At 50.5% G+C, this 17,444-nt stretch overlaps 2 protein-coding genes and 1 pseudogene across 3 annotated transcripts; 2 read left to right on the top strand and 1 right to left on the bottom strand.

Annotated features, from left to right (window-relative positions):
- Window positions 1-1,974: 1,974 nt before the first annotated feature.
- On the bottom strand, window positions 1,975-7,173 carry LOC108159884 (VWFA and cache domain-containing protein CG16868). 2 transcript variants are annotated; one of them, XM_017293498.2, is made up of 6 exons: window positions 6,949-7,173; window positions 6,531-6,887; window positions 5,726-6,473; window positions 4,990-5,664; window positions 4,354-4,932; window positions 2,211-4,285 (listed from the first exon to the last, which is right to left on the bottom strand). In XM_017293498.2, exons 2-6 carry the CDS (start codon window positions 6,819-6,821, stop codon window positions 2,211-2,213), a joined length of 4,368 nt encoding a protein of 1,455 aa, XP_017148987.2. In that variant the 5' UTR covers window positions 6,822-6,887; window positions 6,949-7,173. The 2 variants fall into 2 exon arrangements, with proteins under 2 accessions (XP_033254618.1, XP_017148987.2); XM_033398727.1 differs by lacking the exon at window positions 6,949-7,173 and having other exon boundaries at window positions 1,975-4,285; window positions 6,531-6,821.
- A 2,336-nt stretch (window positions 7,174-9,509) lies between these two features.
- On the top strand, window positions 9,510-11,263 carry LOC117194090. Its single transcript, XM_033398732.1, has 2 exons — window positions 9,510-9,527; window positions 9,823-11,263. Exon 2 carries the CDS (start codon window positions 9,954-9,956, stop codon window positions 10,866-10,868), a length of 915 nt encoding a protein of 304 aa, XP_033254623.1. The 5' UTR covers window positions 9,510-9,527; window positions 9,823-9,953; the 3' UTR covers window positions 10,869-11,263.
- A 4,272-nt stretch (window positions 11,264-15,535) lies between these two features.
- Window positions 15,536-16,899, top strand: LOC117193082 (annotated as a pseudogene).
- The last annotated feature ends 545 nt before the right edge of the window (window positions 16,900-17,444 follow it).

Here is a 17,444-nt window from a genome sequence, read left to right as displayed (position 1 = left end):
AGAACCGAAACCTAAAGGCACCGACGCCAATACGGGGAGGAATACACCAAGAAACAAAACCCGACAACAACAACGCAGCGGAAGCCAAAGAGAGAGAGAAATACACCAAGAGCCGAAACGGTAGCCAACAGCATCAATTCAGCGACGGCCGAAGACGAGAAGCGCCGAAAAGATAAGCCGCCGGCATCGACGCGGCAGCGGCAGAAGAGAAACGCCGAGAACAGCGAGCCGCCGGCATCGACGCAGCAACGGCAGAGGAGAAGCGCTGAAAAGATAAGATAACAGCATCAACGCAGCAACGGCAGAAGAGGACCGCTGAGAACAGCAATCAAATCCAGTAACGACGCGCCAGCAGCGAGACAGAGAGACGAAAGTCACCGGCGCAGCGTAGACGCGGAACGACGGCGCCAGCCCTCTGCCGCCGCGGAAAGATGACGACGCTAGCCGCCCACGCTGACGCTGGATCGGAGAGCCAGCAGAACGCCGGCTCTGAGCTGGGAAAACGTGGAAGAAAAAGTCGATTGGCGGCAGTCGTAGGAGTCGGACGTGTTCGCGGAAAAATTCGAGTGGCTTGGAAAAAGTAAAAACACGTGGCGGCCCGGATCCACGCCAACGCTATCAGTGGCACGGGAAGATCCGGCATCGACGCTGCGCTTACGGGAAGAAGACCCTGCATCGATACTACACTTACGGAGAGGAGATCCTGCATCTACGCTGCACCCACGGGGAAGAGGAGGGTTTCGACGAGTACAAGCGTGGGAGTTCCTCTAGAAGTGTATACGGGCTGCTGAGCGGTGCGATAGGTAGGGAACCAAGAAAGAATAAAATGAAATGTAACGAATATAACAGAAACATAGCACGACCTCCAACAATCGATACACTAGGGAACCTCGAGGCCCGGGGCTTCATCTTCTCTGCCTTTCCTCCCGCCTCTTGCCCGAGTCCGTGTGATTCCATTCAGTAGTTCGTAGCCCGACAGGGTCCTGAGGCCGCTGTCCGGCGATTGCCTAGGCATTCTCGGTGATACCTGTCGTTGTTCCCTCCGCATGATTCCCTCCAGTAGTTTGTGACCCCGCAGGGTCCCGAGGCCGCTATCCGACGATCGTCTAAGCGCCCCCCAGTGACTCCTGTTGGTGTCTCGCCTGATCCCCGTAGTTCCCTGGGTCCCGAAGGGGCTGTCCGGCGATTGCCTAAGCCCTCTCGGCGATACCTGCCCTGTATGATAAAGATTTTCGCAGTAAAGTTTAGCCCGATAGTGTCCCGTGAGTGCTATCCGGCGATTGCCTAAGCGCTCTCGGCGATACGCGTCGGTATTCTCGAACTCGTAGTAATTCTTAGTTCGGCGGTGTCCCGTAAGTGCTATCCGGCGATTGCCTAGGCACTCTCGGCGATGCTTGTCGATATCCCCGACCCCCGTAGTAATTCTTAGTTCGGTGGTGTCCCGTAAGTGCTATCCGGCGATTGCCTAGGCACTCTCGGTGATGCTCGTCGATATCCCTGACCCACGTAGTAATTCTTAGGCCGACAGGGTCCCGTAAGTACCGTCCGGCGATAGCCTAGGTACTCTCGGCGATACTTGTCGGTATTTCCGCATAACAAAGTTCCCCTTTCCGCGTCGTAGTAATTCTTAGGCCGACAGGGTCCCGTAAGTAACGTCCGGCGATAGCCTAGATACTCTCGGCGATACTTGTCGGTATTCCCGCATAGCATAGTCCCCCTTTCCGCTTCGTAGTAACTCTCAGGCCGGCGGGGTCCCGTAAGTACTGTCCGGCGATAGCCTAGGTACTCTCGGCGACACCTGTCGGTATTATCGCATAGTAAAGACCTCCGTATTGATTCTGAGTTCGGTGGGGCCCTGAAGGCGCTATTCCGGAGTGTTCTCGGTGAAACCAACTGCCCCGTCCCACGCTACGATCGCCCCCGTCGGCGGGACTGCGGCCCCGTCCCCCATCGTCGGTCCGATTATAAATATTGCTGTAATTTCGACCCTGGAGTAGACTGAGATATGTACCCCAGCCCAGGATCGCTTCCTTACAATATACATGCACATTCGTGGACATTCGTGGTGTGGATTACACTGTAGTCGACATGTTATCCGGGGCCCAACTTCCGGGGGTGGGCGGCAGTTGAACTGCCCGTGGGGGTCACTTAATTTAGTTGGCAAACAAGCGAACATCTTACTCTACTAAAACTTAACAGTTCTATGTGGACTACGACTCGGCGGTCTCCATGTGCCGATGCACCGTTACGGGGGCCAGTATGTAGTGGGGTCGCGTCTCGTCAGCTTCGACGGCGCACAGGGGCAGCGTTGTCTGGCCATAGACGCCGCCGCCCGGTGGTCCTCGACAGGGCGAGGGCGTGGCCTGCATCTGCTGACGCTTGTATCGCTCCGTCTTCGAGATGGGCTGATTGCTCAAGTAGGGATGAGTCTTGGGCTGTGTCGAAGACTGCTGGCGTTTGGTTGGACTGGATATAGAGGTGGATATGGACATGGTGTCCGACTTGCTCTGCCGCTTATCGTTCAGGAGCAGCGGCTCAGCCAAGGTAAAACACTGCTGGTCGGAGCTGTCCTCGTGCGGAGTCATGGGGCTGTAGCCATGATCGGACTCCCCGTTGGGCGGCCGTCGGTAGCTGCTGCCGCTGGAGACGTGATAGGGCGAAATGTCCGCCGCATGCATTAGCTGCCGCTGGGCGGCCGTGTGATCGTAGCCCCCTCCAAGCGGAGGCTCGTCGTGGGCTTTGCAGTCGTCAAAGTAGAATCTGGACAGCGGCAATCCGTAGTTCTCCTCCTGAACGGAGTCTACGTAGAACTGTTCCTGGGCCTGGGAGTCCAGGTTGTGCCTGTAGCAGTAAATGGCAAACGCAATGACTATGGCAAGGACGACTACGGCACCCCCGAGGGGTCCAAAGGCGGAATAGGCATGCTGCTCTCTCTGGGGATTATGGGCAGCTAACAGCTCCAGCTCGTCGAGCTCGCCATAGGGCGTCAATGAAGCCAGCACACCGTTGAAGCAGCTGGCCTGGGAGGCACAGAAGGAGTTACTGAAGCTATTTCCCTCGACATCCTGCTGGCACCACTCGCAGCCCATCACGCCCAGGCACTCCCTCTGGCTGGAGTACGATTCGCAGCCTCCCGCTACCACACAACTTGGCAGTCCGCTCAGCAACTGGGTGGTCGGGGGCAGGGCTATGAAGTGCTCGCTGGGAGGCGAGCAGTATGGGAAGTGTTGCGTGTAGTTGGCGTAGTACTCGAAGGACGAGGATGTGTTTCCGTCCCCCACCATGGGGCACTCGCAGGGGCATTCGCAGTCCGTCTGATCCATCCGCTTGCAGTTGAGGCACTCCCGGTCGATGGTGCTGCACGGACAGAAGGCTCCTCCGTCGCAGCTGGAGTTCAGCACGGCGGCAAAGAGATTGCTGCCCCGGATCAGGGCAATGGCGTACTTGGTCCGCTCGCCGTGCACCACGTTGCCCAGGATGTTGGCCAACGAGGTGTTGAAGGCGTAGTAGCGCTGCAGAGTACGGTTCTGGTAGCTGGCGCAACCCAGTTTCCGCACCAGCTGGCCGTGGTTGAGCATGTCGTTGGCCAAGTACGATTCCTTGTGTGTGAGATGCTCATGCGGTCGCCTCTGATTCCTCGTGGGAGTGGCCGGCTGCAGCATACTGGGATGGGCCAGCAGGTAGCCCTCGTGTTCGAATATCAGGCATTTCATGTGCGGCAATTGGCACAGCGGCGTGCTCTCCAGGATCAGGCGATAGTAGAAGGCATAGGGTACATCTAGGGCGACCACACCCACCGGCCTGTCCTGCTGGGCCGAGTGGAGGGCATGAGCCTTGCCCTCGAAGATGGTGTGCGCCAGGGTAACGATATACCCGGCTCCTCCCGCATCCAGATACGGGGCTGTGCTCACAATTTTCCCCGGCTGGGCCATGGCCTGACGGAACCATGGCCTCCGAGTGGGATCGTAGCTGCTGTTGAGCAGGCAACCCGGATACAGCTGGAGCACTCCACTTACACTGGCCATGTATCGTCGAATGATGTGATCGCGCAGCGATCCTCGTGTATCCTGATGCCGACGACGCAGCTGCTGCAGGGCCTGGTAGAGCATACTCACCTCATGCCGTATGCTGGGTCGCAGACCGGGATTGGCCAGCACGTCGGTCGGCTCCATTAGATAAGCCATAATGTTTTCCACATGTCGGAGCTGTGTGCTCCGGCGGTTGTTGTGCAGGAATCCGAATGGCGACTCAAAGGCAGCTGCGCTAAGGAACAGCGTGGGTGCATCTGCAAGAGATTCAAGTATGTAATCCATGTGGGATGACTCTTTTATGGCATGTGCCCGATGTACTCACCCATTGTGGACATTTGTCTGAAGTAGCGACAGATCTTAGGCACTGAAGTCCCGCCCTGGGCGAGGTCCAGCCGATGATATAGCAAGTCCATGCTCTCTCCGTAGTAGCCAGGCTCGTAGTTGGACACGGTATCCTTCAGGTTGTATCGTTGCGCGGAATCATTCCGCATGACATCGCTGCCACAACTCACCAAGCACACCACGTAGATGCCCAGCACGGATTGCCAGAGGTAGGTGCGCTGCAGCCGCTGCTTGCCGAGATAAACTTCCGTTGTGGCATTGCCACTCTCCTCGTGCAGGAGGCGCTCCCGAATGTGGCCGGAGAAGTCCGTGGCGTTCTCTAGGTAAGCAATATTCACGGGATACGAGGTCTCTCGCTGGATGAGCGGGCGGGGAAAGGCCGGGTGGGCCAGAGTGTTGCCCGAGGAGCGATCGAGGAGGAAGGCATAGCCACTGCCCTGCCTGGCACTGGGAGCAGCACTGGGGTAGTTGAGCAGATCCTCTAGAAGATCCGCCAGGTACAAGTTGACTCCTACAACACCATATGGAGGCACTGCATGCGTTATAGAGACCAGAACATCTGCGAAGGGGAGGAATATTATAGAGGATTGTGGAAAAGAGTGCACAGAGCTCTCACCTCCGCTCTCTGCATCCACAATGGGAGGATGGACCTCCAACGTGTCCGTCAAATAACGTTCCACGAAAAGCTGACCAAAGATCCGGGAACTGGTTTGCGGAAGCAACGTTTCCGCATGCATTTTGCTGAGCACAAAGAAGCGCCCAGCCAACTGTGAGGGCTGTTGTCCAATGGGCCACCATTTTGTCACATTAATTTCGTATTTTGTATAGTTCTGGGTAGCCACATCGCTGAGGAATTGCTTCTCGTACATAATTCGCTTTTCATCCAGGACCACGGCGCAGGTATTGATGATCACTGGGGCTTTGAGGTGTCCCTGGCCCTCAGCAACCACTCGAAGAACAGCCATGGCATCCGATAAGTTGGTCAGGAGGCCACGCGTCACATACACAAACTCTACTGGTTGCTCCGCTGTGTTAAGCATTCCCGATTTCTGGAGGCGTCGGAGCAGATGAAATGCATACTCGAATCCCAATGTATGGTTGGTTAGAGCGTGGGCCCGGCTCAAGTTGTTCACATAGCTAAGTATCTCTTCCTTGTGGGCACGGGTGGCACCATAAACTCCGTGCACAGCTTCCGACGGGAAGGCATCCAGAGCCATAATGTTCGCCTCGCTGGCAACCGTCACCAGCGAGACTTTATCCGTGTCCTCTAGCAGCTGCAGCATCTCGTGAACTGCAAGAAACTCAAACTGTGATCTCTGAAGCTGAGGAAGAGGTCTAAATGTAATATTTACCCAAATTTTTAGTGAGATCAAACAACTCGGCGTTCAGAGCCGATCCCACATCGATGAGGAGCAGCACAAACTTTTGCTTAATGGCCGAAACATAGAGCTGTCGGAAGTGGAGGCTAGCTGGGGCTCCATCGGAATTGGAAAGGAAGTATATGTGCTTGAAGTGGTTGCCGCTGGTATTTGAGGCTTCTGCATCGCTCAGGCCGAGCCTCCGCTTGAGTTGGAAGAGCTGATCGGATATGTAACCATTGACAGCCAATGATCGGGCATTGTTTTCATTCAGGAATGCGCCGCGCGCATCATCCGACTTGAGATAGTTGAGGATTTGTATCTGCTGCTTGTTATAATGGAGAGACTGGGACGTGGCAGAGGAGGCAGTGTCCAGATCATTCTCATAATCAGGCTGACAATTCTCGATTTGGGTATTTAAGTAGAGCTGATTCTGGGTTTCTTGATCTGGTTTCTTGGCATGAAAGTCTTCCATTTCCGAATCCATGTCAAACTCACTCTCCAGTTCCTCATCCTCGTCATCGTAGCTGTACTGCAGAACTTTGCTGAGATTATAGCGAAACAGATCGCGCAGCTCCAGAACTAAGTGGGTGGCTTTCAGGAGCTTCTTGCTGAGACGCTTGCTAAACAGCTTTAAGTCCCGCTGCAGTTGGGGATTGGCCTGCGCGCTGTCATTGGTGAACGACTGACGAGCTGGCGCTGCTCCGTTTGCACTGGTAAAGTGTATAGCGTCAAAGATTTCCTAGGAATGGCCGGGATTAGACGGAAGTTCATCGGGAAAATCGGCTGGGACACTTACTTGTATTTTGGCCACTCGCATCTCCACATTGCGTATGCTGCGTAGCTTGCTCTTCATGTTGTGTCGCAGCTGCATCACGTTTTGCTGATTATAGTTGGTAAAGAAAACGCTCGCCGACGTCTGCTGGAGGGGCATAAAGCCAGCTGCTCCTTCGACCCCCAAGTCTGTAGGCACTTTGTTGGCATTGCTTGTTTTGTTGGATATGATTAGAGGAACGTGTTGGCTGATAGTTGGAGACGCCAGCGCTGCCAGGACAAGCAACGCGATGTGCAAGCTGCTGCTGAGCCACATGTTGTATCAATCTTTTGGACAATACTGGCACACTGGCCACTGGCACATAAGCGGGTTACCGCATCACTGAAAACAGGAACCAATTCAAGTTCACTTAAAGATTGGCCAGTAAAGAAGACCATATTACCTGAATCCCTTTTGTCTTCCACGCTGTCTTGTTTATGGAATTTCTGTTAAGATATGTGTATGCTTCGTCAGCGTGCGGCTTGGCAAATGAGGGCTCATTGGTTGAATGAATTGGGGCAGCTTTCTTTTAACATTTAATCACACTTTTCATTCTGTTTTAACTTAGAAAATTAGTAGTATAGTTGTTATGGGCGGTTTTGGACAGAGCCGATAGGTATCAGGGCTGGAGAAGAAAGAGACAGCGGCATCTATAGTGGATCCTGGGAAGCAGTGGCAGAGTTGCGTGGGAGAAAAGGAAACGGGGCGAGGAGGAAGAAAAGAGAGAGTTTCCGGTGGAGAATAGTGGAGGCCGCACGTGCCCTGAAAGAAAAAAAGGAAACAAAATCGGTGATCGTTGAGACGACGATCCCACCAAGACATCAGCGGCAGGCATCAACATCAGCAGAAGCGGCGGACATCGGCAGCAGCATCCCGGTACTGGCCAGGCCGGAAAACTGATGCGAGAACCGTCAGCGGAGCACCGGCACCAAGGAACCGTCAGCGGAGCACCGACTGGAGACACGTTTCTGTCCCCACACACCAGCCCCCCCCGGGGAAAGAATCCGGACTTCAAAGCAGAAATACACACACACGATTCACACACACCCACCTTCATCCACCCACATCACACACAACCCACGCATGTATACCCTCATTCATAACACATCACATAACATCACCACATTTCGCACATCTACACCCGTCCGACCCACAATTAAACAATATATCACGATCATATAAAAAAACACCACGATCAAACGTAAACATCAGCAAGCATCAGGAAGCAACAACTTTTATCAAAGGGGGCTGCCAATTCGGCCGAAATAGGGTTTATTTTGTTGTTAGTATTTTTGTGTTAGTATTTGTTTCCTTTATATAAACCTAGATTATTAGTTAATAATGTTCAAGTTAAATATGAAAATATAATGGATATAAAAATGAAAATTTGAAAAGAGTCATGAGTGAATAGAAAACGGTAGTTGGGTGGGACGAGAGCGAGAAGAAGAGCGGGACCCTGAATATGAAAAGGGAGCGAATTCAAAAGGTGGCGCTCATGGAAGGGTGGGACCCTGCTAGGGATAACGAAACCAACTATCCCCGCTGACGAAAGTGCCAACGAGGACAAGTCTGTCCTATAAATTAGATTTGTTTTTTTTGTATGTTTTTTTTTTGTTTTTTTGTTTTGTTCAATCCGTCCCCTGGCTTATCGGGCGGGAAACACCCCTGACTTCCCCGTGAGCTAGCTGGGAACGATAGGCCAGGGTGGCAAAGAGGCGGATCATAACAAATGGCGCCCAATGGTAATAGAAGGGATCGATTTTAAACGCGAGTCTTAAAGACCCGGTGTAAAATGGAACCCGGGTAGAACGAAACTCAGCCGGTCCGCGAGCCGGGAATAAATCCTAGCCGTCGTAGCCGCTGAGATAAGTAGAAGAGAGGAAAATGGACATGGTAGTTATGTATCGGAGGTAGAAGGGAAGGAAGTGTGTGTCCCGAGTTGTGGTCCAGGTATTACCAGGTGGTAGTAGCCTCGTTGTCCGACTCGTGGAGCTCGCTGTCTGGATCTGAAAAGAGGAAGAGGTTCCGGAGGATCTGTCGAGTCGTGGTCCGGGTTATGTCCAGAGGCATTAACGTCGTTGTCCGATTCTGGGGGATCCACGGTGATCTGAGGGAGGAAACAGCGAAGGGAGTTGGCACTTAGAAAAAGTAAGCGAAGGTAAATAGCAAGGGGAAAAGAAGGGAGTCCGCTCACCTGCAAAACAATTAATGCAGTTGTCTCTCGTCCCACCAAACAAATTAAAGGTGAATTTTTGTCTGAAGCAGTCTGGGAATTATATGTTTTTTTTGTTAGTGATTTAGCAGACTATTGGAAAGCCCAAGCAAGAAAACCCAAAGGGAAATCATTTTTTTTTGAGGACTGACGATTCTCGCTAGCATTGTTTAAAAGCAATTTTAGAAGTAGGCATTAGGCAAGTCATCGGGAAAAGAGTATTTGTTTGGGAGAGGAAGTATTTAGTTATTTAGTGTTGCATTTAATTAGGCGATTAATTGTAGATGTAGGTGTTTATTTATTTGATTGAATCAATTTAGATATTTAGATTTATCAATTTATTGATTTAAATTAACCGATTTATGTATTTAAATTTATTTATTTGGTTATCTAAACATGGAATTAATTATTCGCTTATTTATTTATTGCACTATTTATTTATTTGTTTTCTCCTTACGATTGAAGGTATTAAGGATTAATTAGCCAGGAACTAGGTGTTTAGTGGAGTAGGGTAGTCAGATAATAAACAATCCAATTTATTCATCACCAAGATAGTTAAGTAAATAGGGAATAGACGAAGGAAAGGAGTACGTTAGGAAAATTGGTTGATGAGTGACCCGGAGATTTTTAAAGGGTCGGGGAAGACAAGGCGTAGCCCAGAGGCACAGCGCAGGTACCAGCCGTACAACATGCCGACGACTCGGTCCCAGGACGGTAAAGCCGGCAGTAGGCTGGAAGGGCCGTCGCAAGTGGCGGAAAACGTACATGCGGGGTTGTACCAGGAGGACCCAGAGGCCGGAGCGGTAGGAGGTCAACAGCGAACCCGTAAGGACCTGGTGTTACCGTCCGAGTTAAGCTCAGCCGTGAACGCAGCCTTAGCCCAAGCACAGGAGACCTACCGAGCGTCGCTCGGGCAGCAAATGGAAGCGCTGAGATCGTCAATTCAAGCAGACATGCTAGAATTCATGCGAGAGATCAACGCTGTGGTGGGTTCGTTAAAAGCGGAGCGAACGGCGAGTGATGCGAATGGAAGGAATCGGGGACCAAATGCAACCAGTCTGGGAGGAGGTCAACAGGAAGCACCCGCGAACCAGCAAGCACATCCAACGCACTTGTTCGTGGACAACCGAACATTGGAGGCCGATCAGAGGACCCAAGCCGATCAGAGACCCGTGGAGGAGTGGCTGTTCAACGGGATGGGCGCAGGAGCAAACCCTAACAGGAATCGACCGAGTTTCGGAGAGGCTAGGCAGGAGCAAGTGCAGATACGAAGATGGGGACTTAGCTTCGACGGCGATCCAAAGGGGATGCCCGTGGCGGAATTCATATTCCGGGTGGAGCATCTACAGACGTCGTATCAGGTACCGTGGGCGGAGGTGTTGAAAGCCTTTCACACATTGGTCAGTGGCCACGCAAGGGATTGGTACTGGATGCATGTGCGGACGGTAGGAATGCCGGACTGGCCGAATCTGAGATATGGTCTCCAGCAGCAGTTTCAAGTTCGTCGGACAGAGTTCGAGCGAGAGCAAGAGCTCAGGGAACGCCGACAACGCCACGGGGAGTCGGCGGACCAGTACATCCAGGAGATGTTGGTGTTGAGGTCGAGATTGCTGAATCCGTTCTCGGATTATGATCTAATAAAGATCATAAAGATCAATATTAGGGATGCAATTTCGAGGGTGATTTATCCAATGCAGATACCAAATCTCCAGAAGCTGCGAGAAGAGTGTGCGGACGCCGAGAAACTGCTGGCGACGCGAGGGACAAGGAGCGGTCCAGACCATGGGGGTAGTAGGCGCAGGGAAGATCAAAAAGTACATGAATTGGATGCGAACACTCACGACCCGGAGGAACAGACCGAGGCATTGGATGCTGTCCATAGGACGAGGGAATCCGGAGGCGACCGCACCCAGCTGAAGTGCTGGAATTGCGCTCAGCCGGGTCACACCTATTTTGAGTGTGAGTCGGCCGTACGTAACCTGTTCTGCTACAAGTGCGGGCTGGCCGGGGTCATCCTCCCTAAATGTCCTAAATGTCGGCCGGGAAACGCGAAAAGGAGCACGACGCAATTGGAGGAGTCGAGTTCCACGTCGCCGCGAAGCAGCCAATAGATAGGCCCTCCAACGTTAAATTAGATACCCCTAAGGAAAGAAGTAGCAATAAGAATATTTACACTACCATATATAAGGTTAACCAAGCGGTATTACCCGAAGCTAGATGGTCCGAACGCAAGCCGATAAAGGAAAGACAGCGGCAGTACGAACAGGCCAGGAATCGGATAATGGGGGACGAACTCGATGAGAGTATCCGAACGGGAGCAGTCAGAGCACAGCGGGCTCGGGACAGGTTTCAGGGGCGAAAGAGAAGGCGGCTCCAGGTGTGTGCTGCAGTCCACTCGGCAATTCGTCAGGATGACAGGCCATTCGCACGAGTGAAGTTGGGCCCGAGGACGCTGATGGGACTACTGGATACAGGGGCATCGGTGAGCCTTCTGGGGAAAGGTGGCCTGGAAGTGATAGGAGAACTGGAGCTGAAACTTCAAGACATAAAGAAATTCTCAGTACAAACAGCGGGCGGCACTCCTCATAAAATACTGGGACATGTGTCGACAGTAATGACGTATGGAGGCCAGAAGCAGACTATGGAGTTGTTCCTGTGTCCCTCGCTGAAACAACCGCTGTACCTAGGGGTCGATTTCTGGCGGAAGTTTGGTCTGGCTCCGCATATAGTAGGCCTAGAACGACACAAGGAATTAGCCGAAATTGATGCTGAGGTGCTGACTAGGAGTAGACCAACGGAACCGCACGAATTGACGCACACGCAGCAGACACGTCTGGACCAGGTGAAGAACAACTTCAGGGCATTCGACACACATGGTTTGGGAAGAACGACGCTCGAAAGGCACGAAATTCAATTAATCGAGGGAGCCGTACCCGTAAAGGAGCGATTCTACCCGGTGTCTCCCGCGGTGCAAGAGCTGTTGTTTGCCGAGGTGGACGAAATGTTGCGCCTCGGAGTCATCGAAACCAGCGAGAGCCCGTGGAGCAACCGCGTGACGCTGGTACGTAAGCCGGGAAAAAACCGATTGTGTCTGGATGCGCGGAAACTAAACAAATTAACCGTGAAGGATGCTTACCCGCTGCAGAGCATCGAGTCAATTCTGAGCCGCGTAGAGGATACGGTGTACATCAGCAGCATCGATTTAAAGCACGCATTTTGGCAGATAGAGCTGGAGCCTGAAAGTCGGACGTACACAGCATTCACGGTGCCGGGCAGACCACTCTACCAATTTAAATCGATGCCCTTCGGGTTGTGCAATGCAGCCCAACGGCTGTGTCGGTTGATGGATCGAGTAATTCCACAACGACTCCGAAGCCATGTCTTTGTATACTTAGACGACCTACTAGTTATTTCCCGGACGTTTGAGGAGCATATACACCTGTTAGAGGAAGTGGCCAAGTGTCTCAAGGAGGCAAACCTGACAATTGGAAGAAAAAAATCGAAATTCGGCTATAAATATTTAAAGTATTTAGGGTACATCGTAGGCGACGGCGCACTTAGGACAGATCCGGAGAAAGTACAGGCGATCACCCAAATACCAATGCCAAGGAACGTGAGACAAATCCGGAGATTTTTGGGGACAGCTGGCTGGTATCGGCGGTTTATCCGAAATTTCTCGGCACTCTCGGCTCCTCTGACAGACTGTCTGAAAGGAAAAGGGCAATTTAAGCTGACGGAGGAGGCAGGAAAATCGTTCGAGGAGCTCAAAAAAGCACTTACCAGTGCCCCCGTGCTACATCACCCAGACTTTAAGAAGCACTTCTTCATCCAGTGTGATGCGAGCCACGTGGGGATTGGAGCAGTTCTCTTCCAGAGGGATGATGAAGGAGCAGAGCACCCGATCGCATTCTTTTCGGCGAAGCTAAGAGGGGCACAGCTCAACTATAGCGTGCCAGAGAAGGAGTGTCTGGCGGCGGTAAGAGCCATAGAGAAGTTCCGTGCATACGTAGAACTGATGCCATTCACGGTGATAACAGATCACGCGAGTTTGCAGTGGCTCATGCGATTCAAAGCACTGGATGGGAGGCTAGCCAGGTGGTCGTTGGCTCTCCAGGCTTATGACTTCGAAATCGAGCACCGCAAAGGAAAGGAAAATATCGTCGCCGACATGCTGTCACGTCCCTTTGACGTGGACGCTATCGACTTCCTGGAGTTCGACACCACAGCCTTCGAGGATGAAGAATACCGAAGAAAAATTGAGTCGGTCCAGAGCGATGAGGATGAATTCCCAGACCTGAAGGTGGAGGAAGGACTGCTGTTTAAGCGCACACAATTTGGCCGGCCGGAATTAGAGGAGTTTTCGTGGAAGCTATGGATCCCGGAAGCCCTGACGAGCACACTGATCCAACAGGCTCACGACAGCGATGTGGCAATGCATGGAGGAATCGCGAGGACACTGGGACGGCTGCGACAGTTCTATTATTGGCCCCGGATGACCGTGCAGGTGAAGGCATATGTGGCTGATTGTAACACCTGCAAAGAAACAAAACATTCAACACAGGTTCACCGTCCACTCATGGGGGCCGAAACCAGAACCGAGAGGCCGATTCAAAAACTGTACCTGGATTTCCTGGGTCCATATCCGAGGACTCGAAGTGGCAATGTGGTCATACTAATAGTCCTCGATCACATGTCCAGATATGTCTGGTTGAAGGCTTTGCCTAAGGCGACGTCTTCGGCCGTGATCCGATTCTTGCACGCCGAGGTCTTCGCGCAGTTTGGCGTGCCTGAAATAGTGCATACCGATAATGGAAAGCAATTTGTGTCAGCTGAATTCTCTCAATTCCTGGATAGGAGAAGCATAACGCACCTGAAGTCGGGGAACTATGCACCGCAGGCGAACGCGGCCGAACGAGTGAACCAGACTGTACTGGCAGCAATAAGGACATACGCTAGTGAGGATCACACGCGCTGGGACGAGAAGCTGACGGAGATCCAGTGTGTGGCTAGGAGCGCTATACACACGGGTATCGGGACGTCGCCATACTTTGTGTTGTTTGGGCAGCACATGTTTACTAGCGGCCGAGATTATAAGTTGGCACGCAGACTGGGCGCCCTAAATGATGCACAAATGTCACCCTTGGCGAGGAGTGACAAGATGGAGATAGTCCGAGATGAGGTCCGAGGAAACTCTCATAAAGCCTACAACAGAGCGAAGAACAGGTATAATCGAAAAGCTCGAGAAATTAGGTACTCACCGGGTCAGGAGATATATAAGCGGAATTTCGTGTTGAGCAAATTTAAAAACAACATCAACGCGAAGTTCAGCCCAAAATACGTCAAGTGCCGAGTGATCCGGAGTATGGGCAACAGTCTGTACGAGCTGGAGACGTTGCAAGGCTCACGTATTGGGGTGTTTCACGCAAAGGATCTGAAGCAGTAGCCCAGGCATCTCAGTCGATGGAGCCAGAGACTCTCAATCTCAGGGTGTGGGCGATGGCCTACGTTTGGGGCCTCTTAATTGAAAAAGCCCGCCAGCTTGGCACTCCCGTTTCGGCGGAGTAATCCTGGAAACGGTAGTGTGGTGTTATGGGCGGTTTTGGACAGAGCCGATAGGTATCAGGGCTGGAGAAGAAAGAGACAGCGGCATCTATAGTGGATCCTGGGAAGCAGTGGCAGAGTTGCGTGGGAGAAAAGGAAACGGGGCGAGGAGGAAGAAAAGAGAGAGTTTCCGGTGGAGAATAGTGGAGGCCGCACGTGCCCTGAAAGAAAAAAAGGAAACAAAATCGGTGATCGTTGAGACGACGATCCCACCAAGACATCAGCGGCAGGCATCAACATCAGCAGAAGCGGCGGACATCGGCAGCAGCATCCCGGTACTGGCCAGGCCGGAAAACTGATGCGAGAACCGTCAGCGGAGCACCGGCACCAAGGAACCGTCAGCGGAGCACCGACTGGAGACACGTTTCTGTCCCCACACACCAGCCCCCCCGGGGAAAGAATCCGGACTTCAAAGCAGAAATACACACACACGATTCACACACACCCACCTTCATCCACCCACATCACACACAACCCACGCATGTATACCCTCATTCATAACACATCACATAACATCACCACATTTCGCACATCTACACCCGTCCGACCCACAATTAAACAATATATCACGATCATATAAAAAAACACCACGATCAAACGTAAACATCAGCAAGCATCAGGAAGCAACAACTTTTATCAAAGGGGGCTGCCAATTCGGCCGAAATAGGGTTTATTTTGTTGTTAGTATTTTTGTGTTAGTATTTGTTTCCTTTATATAAACCTAGATTATTAGTTAATAATGTTCAAGTTAAATATGAAAATATAATGGATATAAAAATGAAAATTTGAAAAGAGTCATGAGTGAATAGAAAACGGTAGTTGGGTGGGACGAGAGCGAGAAGAAGAGCGGGACCCTGAATATGAAAAGGGAGCGAATTCAAAAGGTGGCGCTCATGGAAGGGTGGGACCCTGCTAGGGATAACGAAACCAACTATCCCCGCTGACGAAAGTGCCAACGAGGACAAGTCTGTCCTATAAATTAGATTTGTTTTTTTTGTATGTTTTTTTTTTGTTTTTTTGTTTTGTTCAATCCGTCCCCTGGCTTATCGGGTCGGAAACACCCCTGACTTCCCCGTGAGCTAGCTGGGAACGATAGGCCAGGGTGGCAAAGAGGCGGATCATAACATAGTTTAGTTTTTTTAATTTTTCTTCAACACTAGGAGGTGGAAAAACATCGATGTTTTTCCATCTCTATTCCACATTCCATTGTAAATACTGCGGCCAGTACGACCTGACCCTCAAAAATATACCAAAATATACCGTCTCATTTTAAAAATATACCGTAAATATACTGACGAATTCAAGTTCTATTTTACATATTCGTCGTTTTTGATATTCCTACGAATATTACTAGCTATATAGAACATTTAGCCATGCCATCATAATTTTATACGATTGATGAATCAATTTTATATTTAACTGGTGTATTCTTAATACTTGATTTTATTGCATTTTGTGTAAAAAAAGGTTTTAGCGAAATAAGTCAAACAAAAAACAAGTAGCGAAATAGGACAATCCAAACAAACGGAAAAGGAATTTCGTTCATATTGCTCAATTTTGATATTCCATTGAATAATGCTGACTAACTAAATCTTTCAGCAATGCCCACATAGTTTTATCCCATTGATGAATAAATTTTCTACAAGATTGGATAGTTTTTAATCCTTGCTTTTATTGTATTTATTGTAAAAAAATGTTTAAACGAAAAAGTTCAACAAAAAAGAGTCGCTATATTGCGTGTAAGCCGTAGTATAGGCCTTTGTATACCCTATTTTGTTAATTTTATATGAAAGTATAAATATTGATATGAAGATAAAACGTAACTAATAAAGACCTTTTCTCAAATTGTCATTTTTTAGACATATTCATGTATATGATGAGTGTTTTGTATATATATCTCGATCCTGATACCTATTCTTGGTCCCTACAAGAAGACAATAAGCTTTAAAATATCGTTGGGAGCTCCATATGCCGCGGCTGGATGGCAGGCACGGGTTCCCTTCAATCTACCCAACGAGTACTTCGCTCCCATCCGTACTAATTAGGGTTCAGGTGTGAAGATCACCAAGGAACGCGTTGAACATGCTGGACGAATAGACACGCCTCAATTGAACTATTTGCCTCCTTCTCCCTCCCTACTAGATGTGCCCGAGGAGGAGGGCTTGCCCAATTCCAATCTGGGAAACTCTCCGAACAGGAACTCCCTCCGTCCATCCAATCAATACGGCGCTCCTAATCCTGATCCAAATCCTGCCTTCAAAATCATTTATCCCGATGATGAGGAGTCGTCTACTTCTGATTCGGCCAACCAGCGGCAGTCCAACGTAAGAGAGGGTCGCTATTATATCGTTTCGAAGGATAACAAAATACAGAGGGTTTCATTCCACGCACTGCAGAAGGTCGATGATGATGATGACTTTACGGCGCAGCTGAGGTACTCCACCGTGGGTCAGCTGCAGGATCCGGTCTATCGGTACAACAGCCAGGGACAACTGGAAAGGGTCCTCAAGTAGACTCTATTCTACTGAAATTTTAAAGCTTTCCAGGATAAACGAGGGGGAACGTTGTGAGTTGCTGGGGACACCGCAACTCTACTGTTATACCCGATACTTAGTCAGTATGGCTCTACTCCGGCAGACGCCGCTAATATTGAACGACACGACAAAGAATGCGTGCGAGATAGACAGAAAATCAGTCTGAGCGTGACGTCGGGCGCTGCGTAGCCACTGCAAATTGATTTCTTGCTTTTGGCTACAAAAATGATCCGATCTGATCCAACGATGTTTTGGATCCAGACTTCTGTGATATGTCACTGCTACAAAAATATTTCAAAACTTCGCCCCGCCCACTTCCGCCCCCACCAAGGACGAAAATCTGTGGCATCTTCATTTTTAAAGATACGATAACCCCAAAAACGCAGAATCGTAGAGGATGACTATATTCTAGAGTTCTAGAGTGCAAAATCTGAACCAGATCGTATAATTATTATTGCCAGAATCAAGAAAACAATTTCATTCTTTCTCGCTCTGTCTCTCTCTAACACACAGGTTTAATGGTCGGTTTTGCCAATTGCAAAATATGAGTTC

The sequence above is a fragment of the Drosophila miranda genome, assembly GCF_003369915.1.
Source record: "Drosophila miranda strain MSH22 chromosome Y unlocalized genomic scaffold, D.miranda_PacBio2.1 Contig_Y2_pilon, whole genome shotgun sequence".
NCBI classification, from domain to species: Eukaryota; Metazoa; Arthropoda; class Insecta; order Diptera; family Drosophilidae; genus Drosophila; species Drosophila miranda.
This window is presented reverse-complemented; position numbering and strand designations above follow the sequence as displayed.